General features: G+C 40.1%; 2 protein-coding genes across 2 annotated transcripts; both read right to left on the minus strand.

The window, feature by feature from the left end:
- Positions 1-5,811: 5,811 nt before the first annotated feature.
- Positions 5,812-27,362, minus strand: c22h4orf54 (chromosome 22 C4orf54 homolog). Its single transcript, XM_033609895.2, has 2 exons — positions 22,389-27,362; positions 5,812-9,361 (listed from the first exon to the last, which is right to left on the minus strand). Exon 1 carries the CDS (start codon positions 27,032-27,034, stop codon positions 22,409-22,411), a length of 4,626 nt encoding a protein of 1,541 aa, XP_033465786.2. The 5' UTR covers positions 27,035-27,362; the 3' UTR covers positions 5,812-9,361; positions 22,389-22,408.
- On the minus strand, positions 11,788-14,911 carry LOC117246149 (zinc-binding protein A33-like). Its single transcript, XM_033609896.2, has one exon. It carries the CDS (start codon positions 14,500-14,502, stop codon positions 13,084-13,086), a length of 1,419 nt encoding a protein of 472 aa, XP_033465787.1. The 5' UTR covers positions 14,503-14,911; the 3' UTR covers positions 11,788-13,083.

Raw genomic sequence — 27,362 nt, forward strand, 5'->3', positions numbered from 1 at the left:
GATAACCCAAGATCACCAGATTTTAATGCAGTTGGCCCAACAAAAGTCTCACCCAGAGGTATTTGATATATTCCTCATACTTAAATATATTTCTCATACTGATCTGTTGACATTGCAAACACAGAATGCATTGCAAAATAGCCAGAGCTGTGTGTGTTATGGCTTTGGACGTAATGAAATGCATTGCACACATGCACGTTGCGTATACAGTTATGGCTCTTGTAGAAGCAAAATAATTCAAATGGTCGGGAGCTGGGCCAGTTAGCTCGCGACCTCGCTCTTTTCCTCTCAAACGGACTTTCTTTGTCTTCCATGTCAAAAACTCAAATACTCAGAGGTCAAAAAAAATCACTGGAGACACGTAGAATCAGATGCAACTGAGTTTAATGTGCTCGCAGGCAACAAACACATCACAACCCAATGAGTCAAGCTCCGGAGCAAGACTGAAATTTCTTTGTTTGTGCACTTGTTTTTATTGTAAAGATTTTCTGCTGAGTCATCTCTTTCTTAATCCTTCCCACTTGGCTCTGATCGTAACGATATCCCACCTCTGCTGAGTCACTTTTTCTCCTTTCATCCTACCACCATAATGGTGTCATATTTCTGCTGAGTAATGTTTTTCCTAGACAATCTAAGACCGCCTCCTCTTACTAGGGTCATTCTCAGGACAAGCTGTAATTCCCCTAATTTTCCACCAGTGTTTCTGAGCCCATCCTCATGCTATTTTTAGAAATGATGCCTAGGTACTTCTCCACCACAATGCTTAAATGCTCAGTGAGCGTGTGTGTCATAGGAATACATGAAATAATAAACCAGTGTGTAATTTGTCAATGCACAGAGTACACTGCTTCAACATGTATCTTTTAAAAGTCAACTAAAAGGTACAGTATATGTCTTCAGTAAATCAGTACATTACACTACACTCTACAACATGATCCAGTGTCCATCCACCTCCATCCCCTCTTAAGCCAGTGTCTATATGGGCCCACAGCCAACAGAGAAGCCTTTAACACTGACTGCTTATTTAACACACATTCCAGCATCAGCAGTGTTAAGCCAGTTTTCGGCCTTGCAAACACATCGATAAATTGTCATAGCTGAACAGGATTTCTAGAAGAACCATAAATGTGTTTCCATCTGGCTTATTTCTTGGTGAAACATGGCTGAAAACTAATTAATTCTAAAACAGGACACATTGGTTATCATGTCATATCATATTTATTACAAGTGTCCAAATTAAACCTCTGTCTCTGAAATACTGTCTGCCTTCAGAATATGTTCTGTTCATTTCAAGACTGGCAAATAGCTGTCTTGTAGCCTTATTTATTTTGTTACAGGAATAGTTCAACAGATTAGGAAATAAGGTCTGTGGTTAACACAAGCTTAAGAGACTTTCATGTTTTGTTCTAGGACATAAAATGTGTCAGTAAATACCCCACTCACCTTGCTGATCACAGCTTTACAATCTTATTGTGGTGATTTTGGGACATGCAACCATAATCTAGTTAGTTTATAGCCTAACTTTGGGTTTTTACTTCTGGCTTCAGTAATCATGAAAGAGGTGTTCATTTGTGAATATTATCTTGCTAAACAAAACATTTAAGTATCACAATCATGTGTTTGCCACAGAGCTTATTTTTAGCAGTAATCCAGAGTCTAATGATAAAATCCCATAGGCTTTTTGACGAGGGAACCAGGGCGGTGCTAACTCCTGCATCGGCCTACAGAAAAACGTCATCCCTGGGGCACTCTGTGGTGAGATGCTACCCCTCTCTTGTTAGCTTGTTAATATATGTTTCTGTCTGAAAATCCACTCCGACAGTACTGTGTTTCCTATTTTTAGGAAATGATGCATTTCTTCTGATAAAAAACAAGGGACCATGGAGTTTGATTATTTAAATTGCATCCTCCTAGCAAGTTATTTTCTTAATTAGCTTCAACAATAAGCTACTCTATGAGTTTGGATAGAGGGGGTACGGTAATGTTATTTTCCCAAAGCCTGTATCATAACCATTTTCAGACTTGTGCCTCAAGAATGAATATTGTCCATATTTCCACAGACTACCTTCATCTGTCGGAGGGGACGACTGTAGAGATAGCCAGGCAAGCTGTTTTCCCCTGCTTCCAGTCTTTACACTAAGGTAAGCAAAATACTCCAGGGCCCTATTTCAGAGAACAAGATTAGTGAAAACTCTGCGTATGTTAAGCCTGAGATGAGGGAAACTCTGTGTCTTATGTTTGACAAAGCCAGTTCAGCATAACCCCGAGAGAGTTACCATGGCAACATACTCCGTGAAGCCACTTCATCTAAGCCTGAGGCTGAGCGTGTAGCCGGAAGGAGAAACATGGCGTGTCTTTTTGTGAATTAAGTCGTGGACGTTGAGGCGCAGTTTGTTCAGGGGCTGTTGCGTAAGGAGAAGGTCATTCGACCCCGTTTGGATGTCTCCCCAGATGAGTGACTATATGAAAGATACAATTTCACCTCACAGTCTATCATTTATCTAACATTCTATTCCACCCAGATATATCAAATATTACACATCATGGATTTGCATTATCATCTGAGCTAATTTTATGCATTGCCCTTTGATTCTTTGATCAGAGACACTGAACACATCAGCAAGACAGTGGTTTGTCGGGCTGTAAGAAAAGTGACTGGCTCTGAAAGGACTTTTGCCCATTTTAGTGGTTCTCCCTGGGCATACATCAGAACGGCTTATCAAAGAAGTATCCCACGGGTCACCGGTGGCCTTGTGGATGGAGCAGGTGCTCCAAGTACGGGAGTTTAGTCTTTATTGCAGTGGCTGTGGGTTCAATTCCAGCCTGTCGTCCTTTGCTGCGCGTTGTTCCCTCTCTCCCTTTTTTTTAGATGTTTTTTGGGGCATTTTGGCCTTTAATTGATAGGACAGACAAGCGTGAAGGGGGGAGAGAGAGAGGGGTTGACATGCAGCAAAAGGCCACAGGCTGGAGTCAAACCCAGGCTGCTGCGGCAACAGCCTTGTACATGGGAACCTGCTCTACCACTAAGCCACCGACGCCCCCTCTCTCTCTCCCTTAAGGCTATGCTGTCCTGCCATTAAAGGCAACAAAACCCAAAAATAATCTTTAAACAAAAAAAAGAGGAATTCCACAGAACTGTGGGTTTGTCAGTGTTAACAAGAAAGTAATCTGCGTGGATACAGTATGCAATGATTCATGAATACTTTTCATATATTCAAAGATTCTGCGGTGTAATTGGCTCATTTATGGCACTCAGCATCCCCATCATAGCTCCATCTGAGCATGAACACTGTTAACATGCTCTGCAGTCTTTTTCCATCACACCTCACGCTGGTTAGCTGCAACTGCCTAATAGTTTTTGTATTTGTTTTTTCATGTCTTCATTCGTGGTCATTAAAATCTTTGATTCAGTTGAGATGAAATAAGTGGCTCTGCTTTTAACTCCACTTTCTGCCACTGAAAATCATGTTATCCACACTCCACTGATGATGGCTTGGGGTGCTTGCCTGGAACGCACTACCCTCAGGCTGAACATACTCAGAGTTGATTGAGCTAATTCCGATCAGCTGTTCTGGAACCGAAAACTCAGAGTTTCCCAGCTCGGGATCAGTCAACTCACAGATCGGGATTAGGCTCAGAGTTTGTTGAGCCTACTTTCTGAAATAGGGCCTAGGTCCACATGTAACACACATAGATTGATATCAGTCTCTTCATCTCACTGTCCTGAAGAAAGCCAAAAGACCAAAAAGTTAAACTAGTTTAAAGGTACTGGATGTTACTTTCTACATGTATTTATTGTTTTTAATTATGCCTTTGTGCCAGCAATGGCCGTTGCCAGCATTATATTTTTGGGGTTTTGGGCTGTCTGTTCATCCGTCCCATTCTCCTGAACAGGATATCTCAAGAACGCCTTGAGGGAATTCCTTCAAATTTGGCACAAATGTCCACTCAGACCTAACAGGGAACTGACTACATTTTGGTGGTCATGGGTCAATTGTCAAGGTCACTGTGACCTCATCTGACTCATTCTCATGAACACGATATCTCAAGAATGCCTGGAGGGAATTCTTTTCAAATTTGGCACAAATGTTCTCTTGAAATGAAGGATGAACTGATTGGACATTGATTGTCAAAGGTCAAGGTCACTGTGACCTTGCATCCATCTTATTCTGGTGAACACAATATCTCCAGAATACCTTGAGGGAATTTCTTCAAATTTGACACAAAGATTTACTTGGACTGAAAAATAAATTGATCAGAAGTTGGTGGTTGAAGGTCAGATGTCGAGGTCTGTGTGACCTCAAAAAACATGTTTTTGTCCATAACTCAAGAATTCTTAGATAAATTCAGACAAAAGTTCACACAAATATCTAATATGATAAAATGATGAGGTGATGACATTCTATATCCAAAAGGTCAAAGGTCAACTTCACTATGACATCATAATGTTCTGAAAAAAAAAAAAAGTTTTCATGGATGTAAACAGTGAAAACAAAAACAACTTAACTGGTGCATGGAGGTATATAGCCATGAGTTGGTAATTCTAGTTGTGAATGGGTGAATGGATTGTAAAGTTCACTCACTGCTAGTGCTGGCTGAATTTGAGCTGTTACAGCCACTGACTGAAGGCCAGTCTCCATAACTTTAATAGCCTCAGAGAGAGGCGTCACTAATAACGAAGATTTTCTAAAACAAATTACTCACAGAACCTCTGTATAGTCAGAATATATCATAATCATGATAGCTTTTCCTACAACCTACCTTAGACATGAATGTTTTTTGGTCTTTATTTGACAAGATTTGTTTTTTGTACCTTATTCACTGAATGCATTTTTTCCCAATTGTTATGTTACAACACAGGCTGACACAGATCCTACCAACACAGTGTCAAACCTCATGCTATGTACCTGTGTTTAAATGTGCCACCCACTCCAGGGGTTCAACAACTGAAGGACTAAGCAGTAGGCTACAGTTAAAGAGAACCAGATGATTCATACCTCCATTGTGTTTGTATGGTTTTTGCAAAAATATTGTTGGTATTAGATTACTGTACTAATATGTCAAGTGGGGAATGAAATCTAAAACACTGTTTTTGTACAACATGGCATTAAATATAGGTTGTATGATAAGGGGGATACTATTTAAGTTTTACTAGTTAAATGTGCCTCTGCTTTATACTGTAATTCATGTGTTAACAATGTAGGGGCATAGCCAGACATTGTAAACATTTGGAGCCCAGCCCAAACCTAGAAGGGTCCGACAACATGCTCCCCCAGGGAGATTTTTTGTTCCATTCACGGCAGCTCTATTCACTATTTTTCAAGCCTTTTGAGATAACAGAATGCCTCAAAATCTGAACATCATTTGGAAAAAACATGATAGTTGCCAATTAAAAAAAAATCATCCTGTAGAACCTACACCCTATTTTGCATCTAATTGTACTGTCTTTATCATTTTAAAACCATAACACAGTAACATAAATGTGAAGGACTCATTTTCACTCCTGCCACCTAAAAAGAGGTAAAAATATATATATACTGTATAATGTAACTATTTTTCTGTTATATAACATAGGTATAGTAGGAATTTGGCATAAACAGCATTAGAAATCTTGAATCCTAATTTGTTATGCTATGCTGAATAGTTCACAGAATCCTAGCGGACAAATCTGAGCCATTTAAATCCATATTTACATTATATTAGATTTCTGTAGGGACTAGTAGATTTGGGGCTTTTGAGAAAACACGAGGGACTGAAGTCCCAGAAACCCCCCTGCTACACCACTGTCAACAAATGAAAAACATCAAGAGGTCTGCAAAAGGGTTTCATGTTTATTACAATTTCACACATTAAACAATAGCAAATGATGAAACATCCCTTGCGGTATCAGTGACACAATTTTGAACCAACACTGTACATTTGCAAAACACATCCAAATTACAAACTTCACCTGAGCCTTCATTTGAGCATTACAAGATCTCCAATTCTTTCATGTCTACGTTTGAACACACTTTTCCCTGCAGTGTGTTCACCATTTCATTCCAAATAAAAGTCTCCTTGTTCTCAAGGTCACAAACGTCCTCACTTCTCTTTGTTACACATTGACTTTCTTTTACCTTCACAATATTTACTGTCTTGCCAGAATGTTCATCGTCATTGTTTCAAAGCAGCAGGGTGGTGTGGCTTCAAAGCCCTACCCTGTTTGAGTGTCCTTGTGCAAGTGCAAGGCTTTGAATCAGTGACGTATCAGAACTTTAAGTCTTCCTTGAGACCTGTGAAAACAGTATTTACACTTACACAGAAGTTCATTTCTCTATACAACAGTTCAGAAGGCTATTCTCCATGCACAGTCAAAAGCTGCTGCAAGTGCTGCATCAATCACAAAACACAGCAATTAAAGATTTGTCTGAATAAATGATCATTCTAAATATTTGTTTTTGCAGGGTTTATCAATGCAAGGATTGTTGATTAGGTTGGTTGGTATATTAATCTGTGCACTCAGTTTATCAATTGTTTAAATAACCTATTTGGACATATTTCCGCATCAATTATTTTTTCTGCCATATGATACTGTCATACCCAAACACTAGAAAAAATGTTGACATTGTGCGCTCTGCATACCACGGATATGTTACATTTCCACATTATTATTCACAGAATACATTGAAACCTTATGTTTCAAAAAACACTGTGTTTAATGTATGGTTAGAGTTAGGCACACAAACCACTTGGTTATGGTGAGGAAAAGATCATGTTTTGACGTGAAATACCTGATTTCAGGGGCACAATCCCACCTGGAAAAACAAAAATGTCCCGATGGAAAACAACCAATTTTCATGCTTTAAAAGCCACTGAAAACACAGCAACGCCTAATTAAGCAGCAATATGATATGCCACTGGACAGTTTCCAGTTGAAACACTGCCAGTTATGACTTATTATAGGGTGCTGGAAAGTCCCTACAGCTACAGGATGGGCAGGAGTGGTGGTGGATGGGACCACCAACAAACCCTGGACTTTCACCTGGGAGTCTGGTGTTCACTTCCCATATGACTGTTGAGCTAAACCATGATGGGGTTTTTTCTAACCCTAACCACATGCTTTTGTAGCCTAAACCTAACTATGTGCTTGTTCAAGTTTAGGCATTGATGTTCTAGCGTCGGGTGCAGCGTCCTGGATTGTCAATAGCAAACACAGGATATGCGTTGAATACGTAGATGTGAAAGGCCGCTAACAAAGCGTCAATATGTGACAACTTGGGATGAGAACATGTTGGTCTAGCCTAGGTGTCACACCATCCACCATCCGTTCAACCACCCCCTCCACCTCCTGATGACAAAGTCAGCTCATACACTGTGTCACTTTATAAATTGAAATGATATGTAGGAAACTAGCTAATGTAATGTATTCATGTAACATTTCCTTCTGGCGACTAGGCTGAAATCATAATGTTTTGTAATATGGATGAATTGACCCTTTAATTTAGACTTTTTCCAAATATATTGTACATATTCCTAACAATGATAATAAGGCGACTGCAGTTAAGCCAGTAATGGAGCAACATTTAAAACCCAAACAGTGACCATGGCATAGCATTTTCTAAAACATCTTAGCAGCTCAGGAGACAGCAAACTTAATAATTCAAACAACCTTTAAAATCCATGTGGCTTATTCATTTGAATACAATAGCTTACAACACTTCTTGATGGCACGTCTAAAAAATTCACTACAATCTTTTTACAAACGGGGTGGCATTCTTTTATAACAACATCAATACTGTAATTATTGTAAAAGAATACTTGTAGGGTTGGACTAGATTTTCTAGTGTCCTCATAAAGACATTAAAGTAACAAACAATTGATTGAAAATGAAAGGATGGACTGCCCAGCAGATCCTAAGTCTGAACTATTTCAAGTACAAAACAATAATCTGTGTCAAAAATAACAACTAGATACATAATGAAATACGTGTCAAACTGGGCTAAAAATGACATCAGTGTGCAGGTTACACAGTAGAGTTATCCTTGGGGTCCCTCTCTATCCTGCCTGCTACAGACAGCATCCTTTAGCTGCACTGCCTGTCTTTTCAGAGCTGCTTTGAAAACTAAAACCTTTCCATTCTAGTGAGAAGGCTGGCCATTTTTATTGTTGTGTGATCAGGGAATAATTAATCAACTCTTGACCTAGCAAAGACTGTCCCCATGTGGTCTATAGATGAAGTGTGATACACCATGATTAAAACCTTCATTGAATATTCTGCTATATATGCAGGAAAAGTGCATGATGGGAGATCTCCAGGACATCTACCATATGTTCAACAGACATATTAGATCAACAGATACAGATCCATGTAAATAAAAACACATGTTGGTGAGTACTGATCATGCATTTTGAAGCCATAACAGTGACAATGCGTAAAATCAAACACACAAGAGATGGTAAAAAAATGTTAATTGGCAACTATCGTCATCAAAAAAATGATTATGCAATGTGTTGTAAAATGACATAGATAACAAAAATCACAAAAAACAACATAATCTGACAATTTTCAGAGTTTAACCCTGATAGATTAGGGGGTGATTGACTACCAGCCTATTCTCATTCCCAAGGTATCAAATGCCAGTGTTTGTCACGCCCCTCGGCATGTGATATCAACGCCAAAGGCACCCTTTAGCATCTTCATCAGATGCAGCTTTCAAGAAACTCCAAGGTAAACTCATTCATCAGCAGCTGATGTGGTTTAATGAGCGTATGTGTGGAAGGGACAAGTGGTGGATGGGTCAAAGAAAAACATATCACCCAGGAAACTACAAACCAAAACTGAAACCAAAAATCAAGGTTGTTTTAATGTAACATTACATCACCTACATACCTACATCTTGTTATGTAACGTGACCGATATACTTCTTTAAACCCAAAATATGATCTTTCTTTCTAAACCTAACCAAGTACTTTTGTTGCCCACACCTAACCACAACTGTTTCACTCATTAACCATGTGTAACAATATGTTTCGGCTGTGAATCATATAGAGATACTAAAGTGTGCCCTGTGTGCTGCTATGACACGCCAAGGGGCAGGACAAAGCCTCTGTATTTGACAGTCTCAGAATGAGAATGGGTTGCAATTACTGTTTTCGCAAAGTCAATGCTAGAGTCTTTCAATTTTCTACAATGTGGCATTATAAAACAAAAATTACATACTTTATACATATCTTGTACTTTTAAAAAAGGTGAAACAGGATGTAAAGGAGCCCTTTTAGACAAGGAACCCGATCCATCACCTCCAGCCAATACAATAAACAAATGTAGCAAAATGAAGATATCGAAGCCCAGAACGGTCCAGCATCCACTCACAGCTCAGCCCTGTGGGGAACCAAGAAAACAAATCAGACAATAAGTTCTTACAAACACATGAACAGCTGAAATCCAAACACACTCATTCACCAAAGTGTCCATATGTGAAATATTTCTTTTGTTAACAACAGGATGGGAGAGTCACATTATCCCACCAAGATTTTTGTTTTTATTTATTTTAATTTCATTTCATTTTATTTTTTAGTCAATCCACACAGTCAGGCAATTGGCAGTTGAAATGTACCTTTTTCGAGTATCCCTCTTTTATACACATACCACACCCATGCACTAAACAAGGAGGGGTAACTAAGGTACAGTGCCCATGAAGCAGTTTAAAGGTTTGATGCCTTGCTCAAGGGCATATCTGCAGTGCCCAATAGGCAAAGTGGCAGCTCTTGAACCAGCAGCCCTCCAGTTTCCAAGCCACAGCCACAGTCCCCACAGACTGAGCTACTGTCACCCCAAGAAACCTTATGTTCTAAGGAAACAAATAAGATGGGTTTCTCATTATATGACATGACACATCACATGATGTATCCATACAATATATACACTGTAGAGACCTCTGATCAAACAGCTTAACAGTGCTTTGGACCCCCTGACTCCTGTCCAAGACTCTAGATAACTAAATCAGATAAGAACAATATGGAAATTTATTAATCACAAAATGAATGGGAAAAAAATCATCACTCAATCTGCAATCTTAGATTTCAGATTGCTGAGCCCAATTTGTAATTATAGAACATGGTTTGAGCACAGATTTCCCATTTCTTTAAACTAAGCCTGATAATCTGACTGAAGTGATATTTTGTTTTCACTTCATTGTTTGTATCAAGTATCTGACCCAATCTGGTAAACTATAAGTTGCTTTATGCAGAGACCTTTGTGATTTGTGCAGCAGCTCAATAGTTGTTGTTTTTTTGTAAACTGAATTATAACAATGTTTATGAGTTGTTTTATACATGTATATATATATATAATTTTTATTTTTATTTTTATTTTTTAATGGGAATACTGTATAGTTTTAGTTGGTAATCTTGCATAAGAATTTTTAACTTACTGTAGATGTATTACAGACTCTTGACTTAAACCCCAACACACTGTATTACAATAGCCAAGACATGACAAGAAAAACATTGGATGATATTGATTTGAGCCGTCAGGTAGATAAGAAGGAGGGTAGGTTTTATTTGGGGCAAATATCAAACCACTTCAGTTTTGTTTTGATTTAACTGCAGGAAACTATTAGACATCCAGGCAATAATCTAAGAGACAGTTTTAGAACTGGAGAGATTTGAAAGTTCCACACATTTAAAAATACACGAAGCCGGACATCATCAGCATAGCAATGATAAGAGACATAGCCCAACTGACAAGTAATGTGCATGGGCATGTAAAGGGAAAGTAAAACAGGTCCCAAAAATTACCCCCGAGGAACTCCGCAGGTCGGAGGTACACAGCTATACACTTTGTCAGTGATGGGAACAAAAAACTGGTGATTAGATACATCTAAGAAAACTATTCAAGTATTATATTAGGCAGGGTTGGACTAGCCATCTGGCATATTTTTCCAGTGGGCTAATGTGGCCATTGGGCTGACACAATTGTCTTTTTTTTTCTTTTTTAATGTAGATCTGGCTATTGGTTTATTTTCTTAACTGACACTGGGCTGGCTGAATCATTTCTTTAAACCCCTCCTTCTTTGGGCTCAGTGTCATTAAACAGAGAGAAAAGACTTCAAGAAAGACTTTAACCTGGACTATGCAGACCTTTTCTAGCTGCTCAGAATAAGTCAGTTAGCAGCTCCTCTGAAAGCAACACAGCAGCTGCCTCTCTCCCTCTCTCACCATGTGCATGCAGCTTAAAATACTCAGGTACAAGTATCTTAAAATTGTACTGAAGTACAGTGTTTGGGTAAATGTACTCATTCACATTCCACCACTGTTAACATGAATACATTTTACTGTTTTTCCAACTCTATAGTTTGTACACTTTTAATGATAGCAGTTGTAAAGTATTCTGTTTCTACTCAATACTAATTAACAACAACTATTTTTTTAACATCACAATGCCTGATTAACCTGGATAATTATAAAACTGTTTTAAGGGTAAATAATGCAAAAAAAAAGCAGAAGCTTTTTCATCCAAGACAAACAGATTGCAATAAGATGTCATATGTTACTTTGAGGAAACACACATGGAAACCAGACTGGAAATCTGTCAGAAAAAAAAAAACAAAAAAACTTTTATTTGACAATTTCCAAAAATTGCTTGACAACTTTGTTGCAGAGATGCAAACCGCCCAAAACAGTAGTCTGGAGCCAGGCTAACTTCAGTTAAACTTGAGTAAAGTTAGTGTAACTAGTTCCTAGAGTAAAGCATGTATTTAGATAACATTGTTGTCCTGGAAAGAACAGAATAATAATGAGACGGAAAACAACTAACTGTGAAGTTTATCAGATGAACAGAATTTTCAAGAAAATCAAAATACATACATACTTACAGAGACTCCTTACATTTTTTTGGTGTGTACTATGTTTAAGGTTTGTCATTTCAAAATTATTGGAAGATCATGTAACTACAAGGGCACAAAACAATCAATCAACAATAAGAATGAAAACTGCCTTCTCAGCAAAATTTCTTGTCTATTGACTACAGCTTTATTAGCTATATTCTGATGGCAAATAGGCTACCAGTGGGTGACTAGAAACTGATCAGCACCTGATGTACTGTAAAACAACACATCAGTACAATAGGAAATCCCATAGAAGAGGAGTTAGCATATGGCTATCAAGCTCAAATAAACACAGGATATGTCATAAAACCTTAACTGATACATATTTGACCAAATTCCTTTCAACGTATAACAGCATTTGGATACATAACAAGACTCAACATAAGCAAAGTTCATATTATTTGAAAGATGTTATATGCATTTATACTATTTCAAAGTCATTGTGAGCGCATATGCTCTTTTAAATGCTTCCATCCCGTAAATAGCAAAGTCATAATGAGATGGAAAACAGGCAGTGTTTTACTTCTCTCATTTCAACCTGTCTGAAAATGAAAGTTTGCTGCACTTAACCGACTTACTGAGGAAGCCACAGCTTCTAATGATGAAAATTGGAACGCAGTTTTTGATTAAAATTAAATTCTTTACACAAACAAAAGGGGCTCTGTGAAGCTGTACCTGGGCACAACAATGCTTTGAGCTAAATGCTAAAGTCAGCGTGCCAACATGCTCACAATTACAACACTAGCACGACGATATTAAGCAGACATAATATTTATAATGTTCAAAATCTTAGTTTATGGTGTTAGCATGCGAACAGTTACTAATTATTATGAACTCCAAAGAACAGCTAAGACTGATGCCAATAATTATGTAGGTATGCATCATAAACCAAACAAACAAATCTAAATTTTGACCAGATGATGGCACTAAGCGAAACGTCAGAGGATCATCAAAGTTATTACAGTTCATCTTGAGAGGAACATAAATGTCTCTATTAAATATCATGACAATCCATCCAAACAGTTTCACTCAAAACCACAGAAACAGAGGATCACTAAAGTCAGTAGGATACATCCTCTGGGGACCATAAGTGTCTGTACAAAGTTTCATAGCAACCCATCTCACAACAATACAAACAGCAATAAGCATATTAAAATGATATAATGTAATAAGGTACCATCATCATCATCATCATCATCAGCCTAATAACCATAATCTACATCTCTAACTGTGTAGTGATGTCCACTGGTGGTATCCTCAGTGGGACTATATCTAGAGTATTAATGAATGGAAAAAGCCTGCCAGTGAAAGTGTGTTTAAAAGTGTAAATGTGTGTGTTTGTGTCTGGATCAGAAAATGACAGCTTTCCCTTTCTCCAGTCAAGACATACTGTAATGCTCTGGAGTGGCCTTTGCACAGAAAGAACCTTATTTGTAACTGGTGGAGAGTATGCTCTGTATTTACCATCACAGAACCATATTTTCCAGTATCCCGTTAGAATCTCTCCTTTCCTTGGGACAGACTCTGCTGTCACACCCACAGCCCAGTTTGTATTATTTCTAACTTCAACATTCCAGGTGTGAGTCCCTGAGTTAAAGCCCTTGGAGCAAAGGACTGTGGCATGGTCTTCAAATCTTTCTGGATTTCTCGGAAATGGTCTCTCTACGTAAATCTTTTTGTATTTCACACTTTGCAGATCTTCAGACAGGAGGAGTTCTGGATTAGCAGTGTTTGGGTCCAGAATCACAGGAGTGTAGGAGACCATCGCCTTCATCTTGGTCCAGATGTTAAAAGTTAGGTTGCCCAGGTGTTTGGCCATATCTATCAGAGCTCCTGGGCCCAGCTGTAAATCTTCCAGCAGGGGGCACTGCTTGACTCTTTTCACTGCAGCCTTGTAGTTGTGCAGGAATGAGACATTGTCAGCTCTCAGCTCCTCCTCTGTGGCCCTGATCCTGTCTGAAAGAGCTGCTATCTCTCGGCTCAGAGCCTCTGTCTTCCTCCTCATATTTTGACTCTTCTGCTCCTCTTCCTCCCTCAGTGCAGTGATTCTGACCTCCTCTTCTTTTTGTAGAAACTGGTGAAGCTTCTTAAACTGCTCCATAATCCACTTCTCCATGTGTTTGGCCTGGTTCATGATGTGTTCTGCTGTATGACCCCAGTCAACTTTAACTTGATTCAAGCATTCCAGCATGTCCTTCAAGGGATTCAGGGAGCTCTCTAATGATTCCTTGCAATCCTGTGCAGCTTCACTGATGGGTCTGAAGCTGTGGTTGATGTGTGTTATTGAGTCTCGACAGACAATACACACTGGCTGCATATGGTCCAGACAGAAGAGCTGTAGTCTCTCTGAATGCAAGCTGCAGAGAGCCTCAGACCTCGAAGCGTTCTCCTCTAGGGAAAGCCTCTGTAAGAAGGCTTCACACAGGTTCTTTAAAGCCAAGTTACATGGTGGATCACTCTTCGAAGATCGCCTTTTACAAAGTGGACACTCGTGAATCAGTTTCTCTGACCACCACTTCTGCAGACAGGCTTTGCAGAAACTGTGGCTACATGACAGCACAACAGGATTTTGGAAGATGTCTGTACAGATGGGACAAGAAAAATCCATCTCTGCTTGGCTTACCCAAGCAGCCATTCCTGAGTGAGGCTGAAAACACAGCAGACAGAAACTTCAAACGTCGTCTCTCAAAAGTTGTCACTCTTCAGCAACTAGTGGAAGTGTAGCGGTAGTAGTAGTAGTAGTAGTAGTAGTAGTAGTAGTCGTAGTACTCAAGTATTCTCAGTGACCCTCTTGATCCGTATTTCCTATTTCTCAGTGGAAGCTCTTTTGTATCCTGCTGTCTGTCTCTAAGTGTGCATTTCCGTCATCAGTGAACAAACTGTGTTTCCTGGTTTATATCTTGATAGTCAGAGAGCGGGTGGTATCACCACTCAGGGTGTGTTGCATTCCAAAGCATTGCAAGGTATTGTAGACTGCTGTTATGGTAGATTTTATATAGCTCATATTCAGCAGCACATGTTTAATATTTCTTTTGTAACCAATGTGTCTTATATGGAAATGCAAAGCTAAAAGAGGTTTAAAATTAAATTTAAATTGTACAGTAGGCCTATTTATTTTTTCATGCACGGTGTAGGACAAACTAAATCCAACATTTCATATTTTCATTTTCATTATAATTTTTTATATTTAAAATGCAGCGACAAGAAACTTGACAAGAAAAATCATTCTCTAGTCATGAGGCCATTCAGTCTGAGTGAAGCTGAAAACACAACAGGTGGAATGTTCAAACAGGAAGCAACAGCATTCCTCTCTCACTTGGCACTGCAGATTGATATACTGACAGGGCTCCCTCACTTCCCCAAACCTGCTGCCCACCAGTCTTATATGTTTATATGCCTTTTTTTTTTTAATAATCAGTGGCCCATGATTCATATCTACAGTAGAAATCAATGTCACCCATCACCAGGAACTCACTGAGAGTTCACTCAGACTGACTGTAGCACTAAAGCAAAACAGGAACATGTCAGTATGGGCGTATTGCTACAGGTTCAAGGTTGATAAACCAGCAAATCCAGTTTAAAAGCATATCAAACAACTGAATTACTGTGTGGTAGTTTATACTCTCGGATTGAACAATACTCACCACAGTGAGCCTAATTATTTCATCCATTTGTCAGATTTCAGAAACCAAGCCTCAAGTATGCTGAAAATCAAACTAAAATACTTTCAACTACGCAGCTGCCAATTACACAACTGGCCATGTTAGTCTTGACGGACAGATGAAGACTTTGTGATACAGTCTGGTATTATAGAACAAAACAGCGAAATGGAAATGGCATTATATGTAAAACTAAAACAGATATCTTGAAATAAAAATTGGTAACTGGTAAAAGCTGAGATAGGATATGAAAACCTGCAATAAACTTTGTAATTATGCAAAGATTCAGGATGAGAGGGATACATTATTTAACAAGACAAAGTCTATGCTAGCAGCACTGTGAGGCCATACCTTGGCACAGTAATGCTTGAATGCTTACATTAGCATGCTAACATATTCACAATGCTAACATGCTGGTGTTTCACAGGTATATTGTTTTATCATGGTCACCATTTTAGTTTAGCATGTCAGCATGCTAACAGTTGATAACTGCCCTAAAACAAAGTATAGCTGAGAGCGATGGGAATTTTATTAGTTATGCAAATATGTGGTGATAAAAGAAATTGTTAGATTGTGAAATTAATATCCTCCAAACATCCTTTGAGGACCACCACCAAAATTTCATGGCAATCCATCCAATCTTCCAAACCATTTTTTAATGTTTTGGGGTTTTTTTGTTTGTTTGTTTTGTTTTGTTTTACAAAAATTTATGGCAATCCATTTGAATTTTGTAAAGGTACATCAGTCTGGACCAAAATGGCCCAGCAGCCTAAACTGTCATCCAGCCATTCAGCAAGTATGGCTAATAATGTTTTTTATGTTTCTGGGTTTCCCACATGTTCATTTATTAGTGGCAGCCCACCATGATCACAACATCTGTTGCCACGTATTGATTATTTTATATTTGGAGCTGGACTGTTTATTATGAGCACTATTAAAATATGTATACTGTTCGGTTATCCACTGTAAAACACTCTTGGAGTACAGACACAGTACATTTGGGCAATGATGGAGCAGCAGAATGCCAGACACAGTTAAAGTGAAACTTAACCAGTCATTGCACTGACTTTGCAATTCACTCGCCTCCCCAGCAGCCACTCCTCTTATCCATCAATCAGATCTGATCAGCTCTCATTGGATCCACTGATCAATTTATCCACCCTGAACCAATACACTTGAAGTGTTCCGTCTGCGCTCAGATTTTACCCTTGCAGACTAATCTCTGCCCACTTGGTTTTGAAATTGATGAATTTTCATATATTTTAGTTATTTGGGAGAAAAAGCTGTACAGCAATTAATTTCCCCTTGCATGTCAGTCTGCCATCTAAGGTATCCCCAAAAAGTAGCCATATGTTCTCTCATGTCTGTCTTTGGTTTCAACATTTTGCATTCTTGCAGACAAACTGTATTTTCAAACCTGCATATAATGTCTGAATCTGTCTACAGGAGCATGATCTGTTATAAGAGCAGGAAATGAAAGCAAAATCAAGCTTGTCCTTATTGTGTTTTGGACCTCCTGGCACCCTTAAACACTTCTGTAGGTCCCTAAAAGCTGAAGCCTGAAAGGGGTCCCACTAATTTTAGCTGATTTGCACTCTTTCTGAAAAATATGGGAGTTCATTGCCACACTCAAAGGCACCACAATAATACTGCATGATCATGATACATGTTAATTGACATTCCCCATACACAATTTTGGATCCAGTCTGTAGGATTGAAACAACCTTCCTTACTATTTTTCTTCTTCTTATCATTATTATTATTATTATGATTATTATTATTATCATTATCATGTCACCCTCCCTGACCAGTAGCACCATTCTGTCAGTCAGCCTTTTTCACTTTTTTTTTTTCATTTATTTATTTCTTTTTTGTCTGTGTGAATGTGTGATTTTTGTTAACTATTATTATAGTTATTTATTATTATGTCATTTATTTATCTTTGTCTGCCCATACTCACCCTTTTCTCTGTCTCTCTCTTCCCTACGTGCCTTATACACTACATATGCACTCTCACACGCACGCATGCATGCACACAAACACTCACACACACACACACACACACACACACACACACACACACACACGCACACACACGCATACACATGAAGCACAACACCAGAATGACAAATTGCTCTTCTATGGTCAATCGCTCTGTCCTGTATTCATTGTTTTGTCTTGTCTGTACTGTCTGTCAATGTTCTTTCCTTTGTCTTGCAATTAATAAAAAAAATAAATAAATAAATAAACTACCTTCCACTCAGAGGCACATTTCTCCAGCCTCTAGACTATGAGATGACAGGCTATCTGTCTTCTTTATTAACACAACTGAGCCCTTCAGTATGTGGGTCTCATTCTCAGATGAGAAGGGGAACTCCAAATGTTCTGCTGCTATGTTGCATGTTGTGTTTATGTAATTGCTGATCAGATGCCATGTGAACCTGGCTTCTCACTCTCTCTGTCTTTAAATGACTGGTCCTATAAAAAGCCAGCTGACCCTGCTGCGACTCTGTCCTGCCAGGCAGCCTCTTGATGTCCAGCAGCAGCTGAAGCAGTCCGTGTATACACATAACAAACGTCTACCATCGCCTGACCTTTCACTCCTGCACACACTATGTCCACCATACACATTCAAACACCTAGCCCATAAAGAATCAGTATAATTCTCTGTATCTGTGCTCTGATATCAGAATTCACAGCCTGTGAGTGCCAGCGTCTGCTGAGGTGCTCACTTGCAAACTTTACAATCACATGGTGTCTCTTCCTTTTGCATGCATGTTGAATTCTAGTGCACAGTTGGTTGCATGCTTAATGCCCTCATCCAATTAACATGATACTAGAAAATTCATAAATAGACTAAGTTGCCTTTACAGTAGATGTTAAATCACCACATGGAGAGTGTGTCACCAGTGCACTATGGGCTAATAGGCTTTTTTAAGGTTAGATGAGGACATGTATGAAGACACAAAGTGTTCCAAATAAATGTATGAAACATAAAAGAAATACAGATATAAAAAAAACTATATCACAATGAAGTTGTAAAATAATACAATACAGTTAATCCCAGCAAAACTTTGGTGTTAATAGAAAAATGAGGCCCAACTAGTCTGGAGACCTAATGTGCTATTTAGAATTAAAAATCAATAAAGTAAATAAATAAGGTTTAGTACATTTTGTTGAAAAAAATAACTTTTTCCAGAGTCTGTTTTTATTGTATTTTATTATTATTATTCAATCAGAACATCTGAACATCTGTTAATGAGCTGACTTTGCATTGGATCTGTTTTAGATTTTTGGATTGATTTATTATTTTGTCTGTATTTATTCATATCAGGGCCAAAAAGATGTTAGATTTTCACTACACGCTTATTGAGGCCAAAAGAGTTTATAATAACGATATTATTGTGATGTCTATGAAATATTTGGGGCTAAAAAAGATGACAGGCATTGAATTATTTACACAAAATTATCATATGTAGCCTATATCAATAACATGATATCAGTATTTGATTTGTTAATATAGTGGTTATCATGTGTATCGTCAATAGCAATATATCGCAACACCTTTGATTCATATGATTCATTATCCATCCATCTGTTTTCGCAACCACTTATCCTCTTGAGGGTCGCGGGGGGGCTGGAGCCTATTCCAGCAGACACTGGACAAGAGGACAGGTTGCCAGACTATCGCAGGGCTGACATATAGAGACAGACAACCATTCATGCTCACATTCACACCTACAGTAATAATTATAATAATGTAGTAATTAACCTATCCCCAACTTGCATGTCTTTAGACTGTAGGAGGAAGCCAGAGTACCCAGAGAAAACCCACGCTGACACAGGCAGAACGTGAAAACTCCGCACAGAAGGGCTTCCTCCTGGGACTGAACCAGGAACCCTCTTGCTGTGAGGCGACAACCACTATACCACCGTGCCACCCATATATTATTATCCATATATATATATATATATATATATATATATATATATATATATATAAATATACTCCTTTAATGGTGAAATAACATTATATATATTCTCTGTATTTATTCATGTGATTATTTATTTCATAATATCTTATTTGTTTATAAAATTTAGTTAATTTTGAACACTTTATGTCTCCATATATTTTAAAATAAAAACTGCTGAAATTAAGTGAAATGATTTAGAATAAACTCTTTTAATGTAAACCTGAAATGTAGGGGGGGAAATGTACATACTGTCATTTATTTCAGAGTGTCTTATTCATTTAGTTTGGAACGTGTGGGTCTCCACTGCTTTCACAGTAAAACTTTGATTAACTTAAACGACAGTATTACAAATAGAAATACAAATTAATCTTGTAAATAAGTACATATAGTAACAAATCTGACCAAACTGATAAAAGTCAAGGGGGTAGCAGCAGCTTAATATCTGTCACTAACAGTAACCCAGAAGTAGTAGAAGAGTTTATATCAATAGCAGTAGCAGTAGTAATATTCATTTCCTGTTGTGTGCTTAGACTTCCTAAGAAAAGAGGCATATCTTTTAAACAGTTCATTACAGTTCATTTTCACAAATATATCCCAATAAAATAAAGATTTCAAAAGAAAAAGTCCCTTCATCATCCTCCCTGTGTGCACACCATTGAGACTCTTGGGATCTAATTCTATTTTCAACCTTCGAAGAGCGTCAGTGTCATTTTCTCTTTCTTTCTTTTTTATTTACTTTTTTTTGGACTTTGTGTGACTTTTTCAGTGTCTTCTTCCTTATGTGTCACTTTTCAGCAAAGCACTTACTAATCCTTGTACCAAATTATTTTTGCTTTGAAGCGAGACACAACAGGTGAAAACACAGGTTCATAACACGTCCTCTTTCAGACTAGTGGAAAGAAAATGTCCAAAATATTCATTTAGGTGTTTATTTTAGTTCAGATTTCTCTTCTGGAAATTTCTGCAAATAGCACATTTTCAATATTCAGTGCCTCAATTACAAATTTAAACGCAACATTTCACATGACTCACTATACGAAAAATAATTTTCTTAATATAAGAAGTCACCGTGAGAAAGTTTTATGGTGATATCTGCTAGTTAAAAGTTTTACCCTATTCACCTGCAATGCCTTAGTTTTTGTCTGTAAATGTATAAATTAATTTTACAACACAAATCTTTAAAGCCTGTTTTCTCAAAATGTTTTTCTTTCAAAAGTTTTTCTTTTCTCATATTCTGAGCCACTTCAGTCAGACTTACATAGTTCAGACTTTCCAGTTGTATTCCCATCTATATTCTGAAGGTTTATACAAAGGGGTTTGTTCATATATCATAAAGCCCGATCTATATTACATTTAATTCCTAAAAATGTCGCACAAAATGTTTATTTATGGCTATTTTCTGATTTTATGGAGTAATATAAACAGATATCCAAAATTCCCTCTTTAAAAAACTCTTACTCTAATATGACAACAAAGAATATTGAATTTGACTTTGTCCAATATTCAGATTTTTGTTCTGGAAATGTCTGCAAATGAGCATATATTTAATTAGATAATACCTTGTTTGCATATTTAAACATTCAATTTCAGAAAACTTGTAATATAAAAAATAATAATAATTGTCTTACTGTAAGTAATCAAGTGGGGGAGTTTTGTGGTGATTTCAGTTAGTTCAAACTTTTGCCCTGTTCACCTGGAGTGTCTCCCTTTAAAGGTCCCATATCATGCTCATTTTCAGGTTCATACTTGTGTTTTAGGTTTCTACTAGAACATGTTTACATGCTTTAGTGTTCAAAATGTTCACCCTTTTGGCCCTGTCACTAAAATGACATTGCTAAGCAACAGCTTGGGTCCATGTTTGCTTCCAGTCAGCTGATGTCATTCACATACACTGCAAAACATTCCAACATGAAACACAAAAATGACCTATTTAGAATGATTATGTTTCTAATGATCTATATAGTATACTTGTGACATCACAAATTCACAGAAATCCTTACGGCTCATTTTAAGGCAGTTTCTTAATACAAACTGCGTGCATTTCTTTGTGGACAGAGAGTTTTGATACTTTCACAGTATTTAGTATATAGCACATATACCTGCTTTATTTCTAAAAAGACATGGAAATCTGACTCTTCACAATATGGGAGCTTTAAAGTACATGACCAGTTCTATACTGTGATATCAAAAGCATCAAAAATTGCAGCATTACTAGTGGTGGTGGAAGTAACTTAGTATATTTACTCAGGTCCTGTACTTACATTAAGTATTTCGACAACATTTCTGAGGACAATACACAAGTATTATAAGTAACACATCTCTACTTTTGAATGTAGTGCTTTTTTTACAATGAGGTATTGCTACTTTTACTTAAGTTAAGGATCCTTGTACTTTTTCCACCAGTGGTTACTAGAAGTTGCAGGTCATGAGAATCATTTTGTCAATTCATGTTTTCAAGATCAAGAGTGATCTTTATATCTCCAGTTACAGTACCATCTTCTAGAATTAGGAGAAACAGTAGTACTATTGTAATGGTTATTACACTAGTTCCGTCGCCATCTTGGATATCGAAAGCAGATAATAACAAGAACGCATGCAGAGATTTGGTCACTCATGCATCCTATTTAGATTTGTGGGAGACAAACCAATGAATGAATGTCTCTAGTACTGTAATAGAAATTCAGATTGTTTCATTTGATTATATTGTAAGAAAAAGTTATCTATGATTCTAATGAACTTAAAAGGGTTTTGTGCAGCGCCAAAATCACTTTTTTAAACTACCCCTAACAACTCATATAGTCAGTATACTCACATGACATAATACATCATCCTCATTCACTGAAGCCTGACACTGTACATACACAAGGTCAACAGTCAGAACTACTCACCTGTCCAGTAAAGTTGCCCTTCATCTGTGCTCCACCACGAAACTCATGGTGGTCCCATCAAACGAGGGCGGAGCTATGATCCGGGGCCCCTGCTGGGAGGTGATGCTGATGACCGGCTGCTTGACGCTGGAGAAGCCCTGCGATAGCCTGTTGCCAGCGGCCTGCTGTTGAGCCCCAGAGGCCGCCTGGGGAGATTTTCCAGTGGCCATGTAGAAGGGACTCTCCATGTACATGCTCTCTGTCTGCTGCGACAAGGCTTTTTCTCTGCTCTCCGCCTCTGACTGCACTGATATCTGCGACTGCACCAGTGTCCGGGCCGGAATCATGGAAGGTGTCGGCATGAAGCCTGGGTAGATCATGTAGGTGTGTCCATATGCTCCTGGACTGAGAGCCAGAGGTGAGATGGGCATGGGCACTGGGGTCATAGGAGGTTGCGGCATGGGCACGTCCACATACTGGCCTGTTTCAGGGTCAAAGAGGCGCTTGGTGGCCGGCTGCACAGGAGTGTCCACTAGATAGTAGTTTCCAGTAGTGGGATCCAGGAGCATCTTCCTCTGGGTGGCCTGGAAGGGGTCCAGGGTGGGAGCAGGGGTGATTGCTGGTGAGAAGCAGTACACCTGAGGCTGACTGGCAGTCATGCCCAGTGGCAAAGAGTGATAGATGGTGGCAGATGGGACCTCTGGTGAGCGTGTGTCCATCACAATGCTGGAGCGTTTAGGGGTCTGGTTGTGGTCTTCCAAGCCCCTGGTGCTGGATGCCAAGTGTCCTGAAGGAGTGGTTGGTTGTGTCTGGGTGGTAAATGTGTACATGGATGTTTTATCAGCAGATGAGGTTTGTTTGTTGCTGCTGGCATGAGACTTGACCGGAATGGTTAGGTAGTTCTCATTGTCAGCCGAGGCGCTCAAGAGCTCCTGTGTGGACCTCTCTACTTCCTTAAATTCAGCTCCTTCATTTCCACTCAGTTTCGTCTGGCTGATTTTTAAGGACACAGGCAATTTTGGAGACTTTGGTACGAAGCTTTTCGGGCTAAAAGGTGTTTGTGTGATGGTGTTTGGCTGGGGCGTCTTTGCCGATGTGGAGGCCTTGAGGCTTGAGCTGAGGCTGAACATGTTTTTGTTCCCTGTGGTGCTGGTGGCTGGCATTGACCTTGTAACAAGCTTGTCATCACGGCTGGCAGGAGTCTGTAGGACCACGGGGGGGTCTTTATCCTCTCGCCTCAGCAGGCAGTCAGTGCCGGGGGTCGCTGCTACCGCTGGTGGTGTCTTGTCATTGTTGGGGTAGGAGTCTCTTCTGACCATCTTGTCCATGTTAGACCCTCTTGCTCCTTCCTCCTCAGGTCCCATATGCTCCTCACTGGCTATCAGTGAAAGCACATGGCTGTCTGTCAGGAGCTGGGGCTCATTCTTCCTTTTCCATTCATTCCTTTCAAATGAATACAGCTGCTCCATGGTTTTCACAGCAGCCTGCAGTTTTTCTAAAGCTCCCTGGTTTGTCATCTTTGACTCAGTTTTCTTATCTGTGATATCTGATATTTTTTCCTGTATCTTTGGAGCCGTTCCACTTTCAATTCTCAATCCACTGGCTCCATCTGAGGTATTATTTGAGTTACCTATGGGTGCTTTCCCTGCTGCTCTTTGCACTGGAGCACTTTTAGCGCCCTCTGGCGACGATCTATCCGTGTCAAACGGCTCCAGGTTAGATAACTCAGTAAGATTCCCAGCTTGTTTTCCGTTACTGTTTGTATTCACAGACTGACATTTGATCACTATAGGTGACACAGAATTAGGATTTCGATGGGACATTTGCTTCTTTTGCTCTGAATGGCCGTCAGCAGATAAAAAGTTGGATTTATTTTCGTTGTTATCCAAAGAAACAAAGTGATAGGAACTTTTCACCAGTTTACGCACGTCTCTCACTTGGTGTATGGGCGTCTGCAGCTTTCCTTTATTATCTCGAATGTCTCTGACCATGAAATGCGGCACTTTATCTGACGACTCACCCTTCAGAGCTGCAGCCAGAGCCTGGCATTTGAAGTCATCTGTTCTGATGAGGCTGGCTGCGTTACAGCCTATATTAGGAGCGCGCAATTTGGAGACGCCGAAAGGCTCAGTTTTATTGTCCCTGACGCTCCTTAAGTTAATTTTAATTTCCGGAGATTTAGATGTGGCCACGGTCCTGGAGTCTGCGATGTATAACGTGTTGTCAGAGCGCAGTTGTGTCCCTCCTTCATCTCCATTTGGAGAATAATTCCTGTTCTGCAGCTGCTGTCCGACTTCTCCGTCACTGGGCAGCAGTTGGATACTTGGCACAAACAAATGTGACATTTTAGTCGGTTTACCGCTGCTCGCTGAGTACTGATCTCCGTCACCCTCTTTGTCGTTAGCTGAAAGCGACTTCTCCCGAGTTTTATCGTTTTTATGATCCTTTTGAAACTCTAGCTCCTCGTCCTTCCAGCATCTGAATGCGCTATTTTGGCTGCGAAGCAGCGTGCTTTTAGACGCTTCCAATGCGCCTTTTTTAGTATCGATTCCAGCTTCAATCGCTGGTTCCAAATTAGTTCCTGGTGCGGGAGCGGTCGTGTCATGTCTTCGAGAGTTGCTCTTGCTATCACATGAGCCGCTGTCCACGATGTCCCCTAATTCATCCACGCACATAATAACGTAGTCAGAGCTGCTGTCGGAAAACTTGGAGCTCTGTCTCTGCAGCTGCCTGCTGCTTCTCTCCCTGTCGCTGTCCTGGTGCACAGCGCACGAGGAAGGCGGCTCACTTATCTCTCCTCTTTCCATCTTGCGCTCCTGCTCGAACTGCATCTTCTTAGAAATCACATTTTTGATCAGACTCGAGGCGAATATGGCTTTCTTCTGTGTGTCATCCATGGTTTTGGAGGGCAACTTGCTGGCCCCTCTGCTCAGGCTGCTTGGCAAACTGTTGGTAACCTCATATGTGGAACGTGATCCTGCAGCGTTTTGTGCAAAGTTAGTGTGCCTTTCTCCCCCAGACATTCCTGATTTGACATTGCAACGAAAATTCAGAGTCTCTGTGAGTCGGATCACTCCACTCTGGCCCTGACTGAATTTCCCCATCAGTTCTATTTGCTTTGTAGATGATGATGCGCTGTGGGGGTTGCCATTCAGAGTGAAGATCTTGCTGGTGGGCGGTTTGATGTTTGCCAGTGCAATACCCTTATAACCTCTACTGTCTATATTTTTGGCTATTTCAAATGAGGCCGTTGAGTTTTGATGGGAAACGACACTTTGGTCCAGTCCCTGTGACATATTCATGTTGCCATATTTCAGGTCGACAAACGTGGACCACCTGTTTATCCCCTTCCCATGCTCTGATGCAGATGACTCACTGGAGGTGCTGAAATTAATGGCATCAAAATAAGGATAAGCCAGGCTCTTGAAGGCTTTGGCTGTCAGGTTGCGCACCTCCTTGTCAGCGTCGTCCAGGTCGCTGACAGCGCTGGACGCACCGCTGGAATACTCGGTGACCTCTTTTCCCCTCAATTTGCGGCCAAAGTGTAAGCGTCCGGGCGCTGCTATGAAGCACTTCGCCCTGTCACACAACGTCTCTGCCTTTCCATCAACACCCCTAAACACATAACGGCTCATGTCTCCGGAGCGCCTGGCATGATAAAGGATATTTCCCTGTTCTTGGATGTTGCTAGGGTCATTTATAGCTCGAGAAGTAGTTCTGATTGACAGGTGGATCTGTCCCGCACTGTTGCTACTGCACTGCTGCTGCTGGGGCTTTGACACACTCTCATCTGAGCTGGTGAACTTGGCCGCGTCGCACAGATCACTTTCAAGCAGAGTGCTGACTGCTGTTGCGCCCTGAGAGCAAGGCTCGTGGCCGCCCCCCCTCTGCCCCACCGCTCCATCACCGTCAAAAGAAGCGTAATCGACAAAAGAGTACACCTGGTTGTCATCCTCAATGTCCCAGCTGGTGGAGGAGCCCACCCCGAGGTCGTAATCCTCCCCATGGTCAGAGAGCTCTGAGAGCTGGATCTCGTGCGTGGTAATGTAATGGGACTCGTCCTCCGTTACGCACGGGAGGCAGTCGTCGGAAAGCACCAAACTAACATCATCATCATCCTCACAATTATCCGACTCACTTTCCCCGCTCAGGTAGTTATCACTACCGTGTAATTCCTTATCTTTTGGTGTGTTTTTGTTGTTGTCTTCTTCTTTGGACACCTCGGCCTGCGTCATGGCGGGCTCTCCTTTGTCTCCTGATTGGAGGCAATCCTCTGATTTTGCGTTAAGACAAGGGGGATCTGACAACGATGATGCATCAGAGGGACCCTCTTTGACATCTTCTGCACATTTCCCAACTCCAGACTCCTTGTTCTTCTCAGTTTCAGCATTGGTTTTAATCGCCAGCTCATGGTTTGGTTCCCTTGCGCGCAGAGCTCCGGCACCACTGCTCTCAATAAGGACAGACATTTGGGTTTTTTCACCAAAGTGACAGTCTTTCCCCAATTTTTCTCCGCCTGTGTTCACGTCCGCTAACCCCAAATCAACGTATTTGCTTTCGTCTTGCTTCTCCGGGACATCCTCTTCTCCGCGCGCCAGTTTCTGGAGCAACTCTTTGACCTCCCGGAGAGGCGCCGGTGTCTCCACACAGCTTTGCCCTGTCTTCATAGCTGAACCGGCAGGTTTAAGTTTACATCTGGTGTCTGAAAGAAACGGCAGAGAGACGGAGCCTCCCAGGATTCCTCAGTCCTCCGGGCAGAGATGGTGCTCCGTGTCCGGTTGGACAGACAGTCTGATGACAGGGGAGCGCTCCAGACATTCCTCTTCACCGCGATATGAAGCCTAAAGCCGAGAATCTAAAAAGGACCAGAGACATTACTTACTAGTGTCTAGGCCACATGGTTCTCAAGCTGAGGCCCGCGGACCCATAGGGGTCGTTGAGAGGACATCCCTGCAAAATGACTTCATTAGATATGATTATAGTACTCATTCCACA

Source organism: Epinephelus lanceolatus, chromosome 22 (genome assembly GCF_041903045.1).
Source record: "Epinephelus lanceolatus isolate andai-2023 chromosome 22, ASM4190304v1, whole genome shotgun sequence".
NCBI classification, from domain to species: Eukaryota; Metazoa; Chordata; class Actinopteri; order Perciformes; family Serranidae; genus Epinephelus; species Epinephelus lanceolatus.

Coding starts and splice junctions, on each gene's coding strand:
- LOC117246149 (XM_033609896.2), bottom strand. CDS start 14,502: ATGGCTGCTTGGGTAAGCCAAGCAGAGATGGATTTTTCTTGTCCCATC.
- c22h4orf54 (XM_033609895.2), bottom strand. CDS start 27,034: ATGAAGACAGGGCAAAGCTGTGTGGAGACACCGGCGCCTCTCCGGGAG.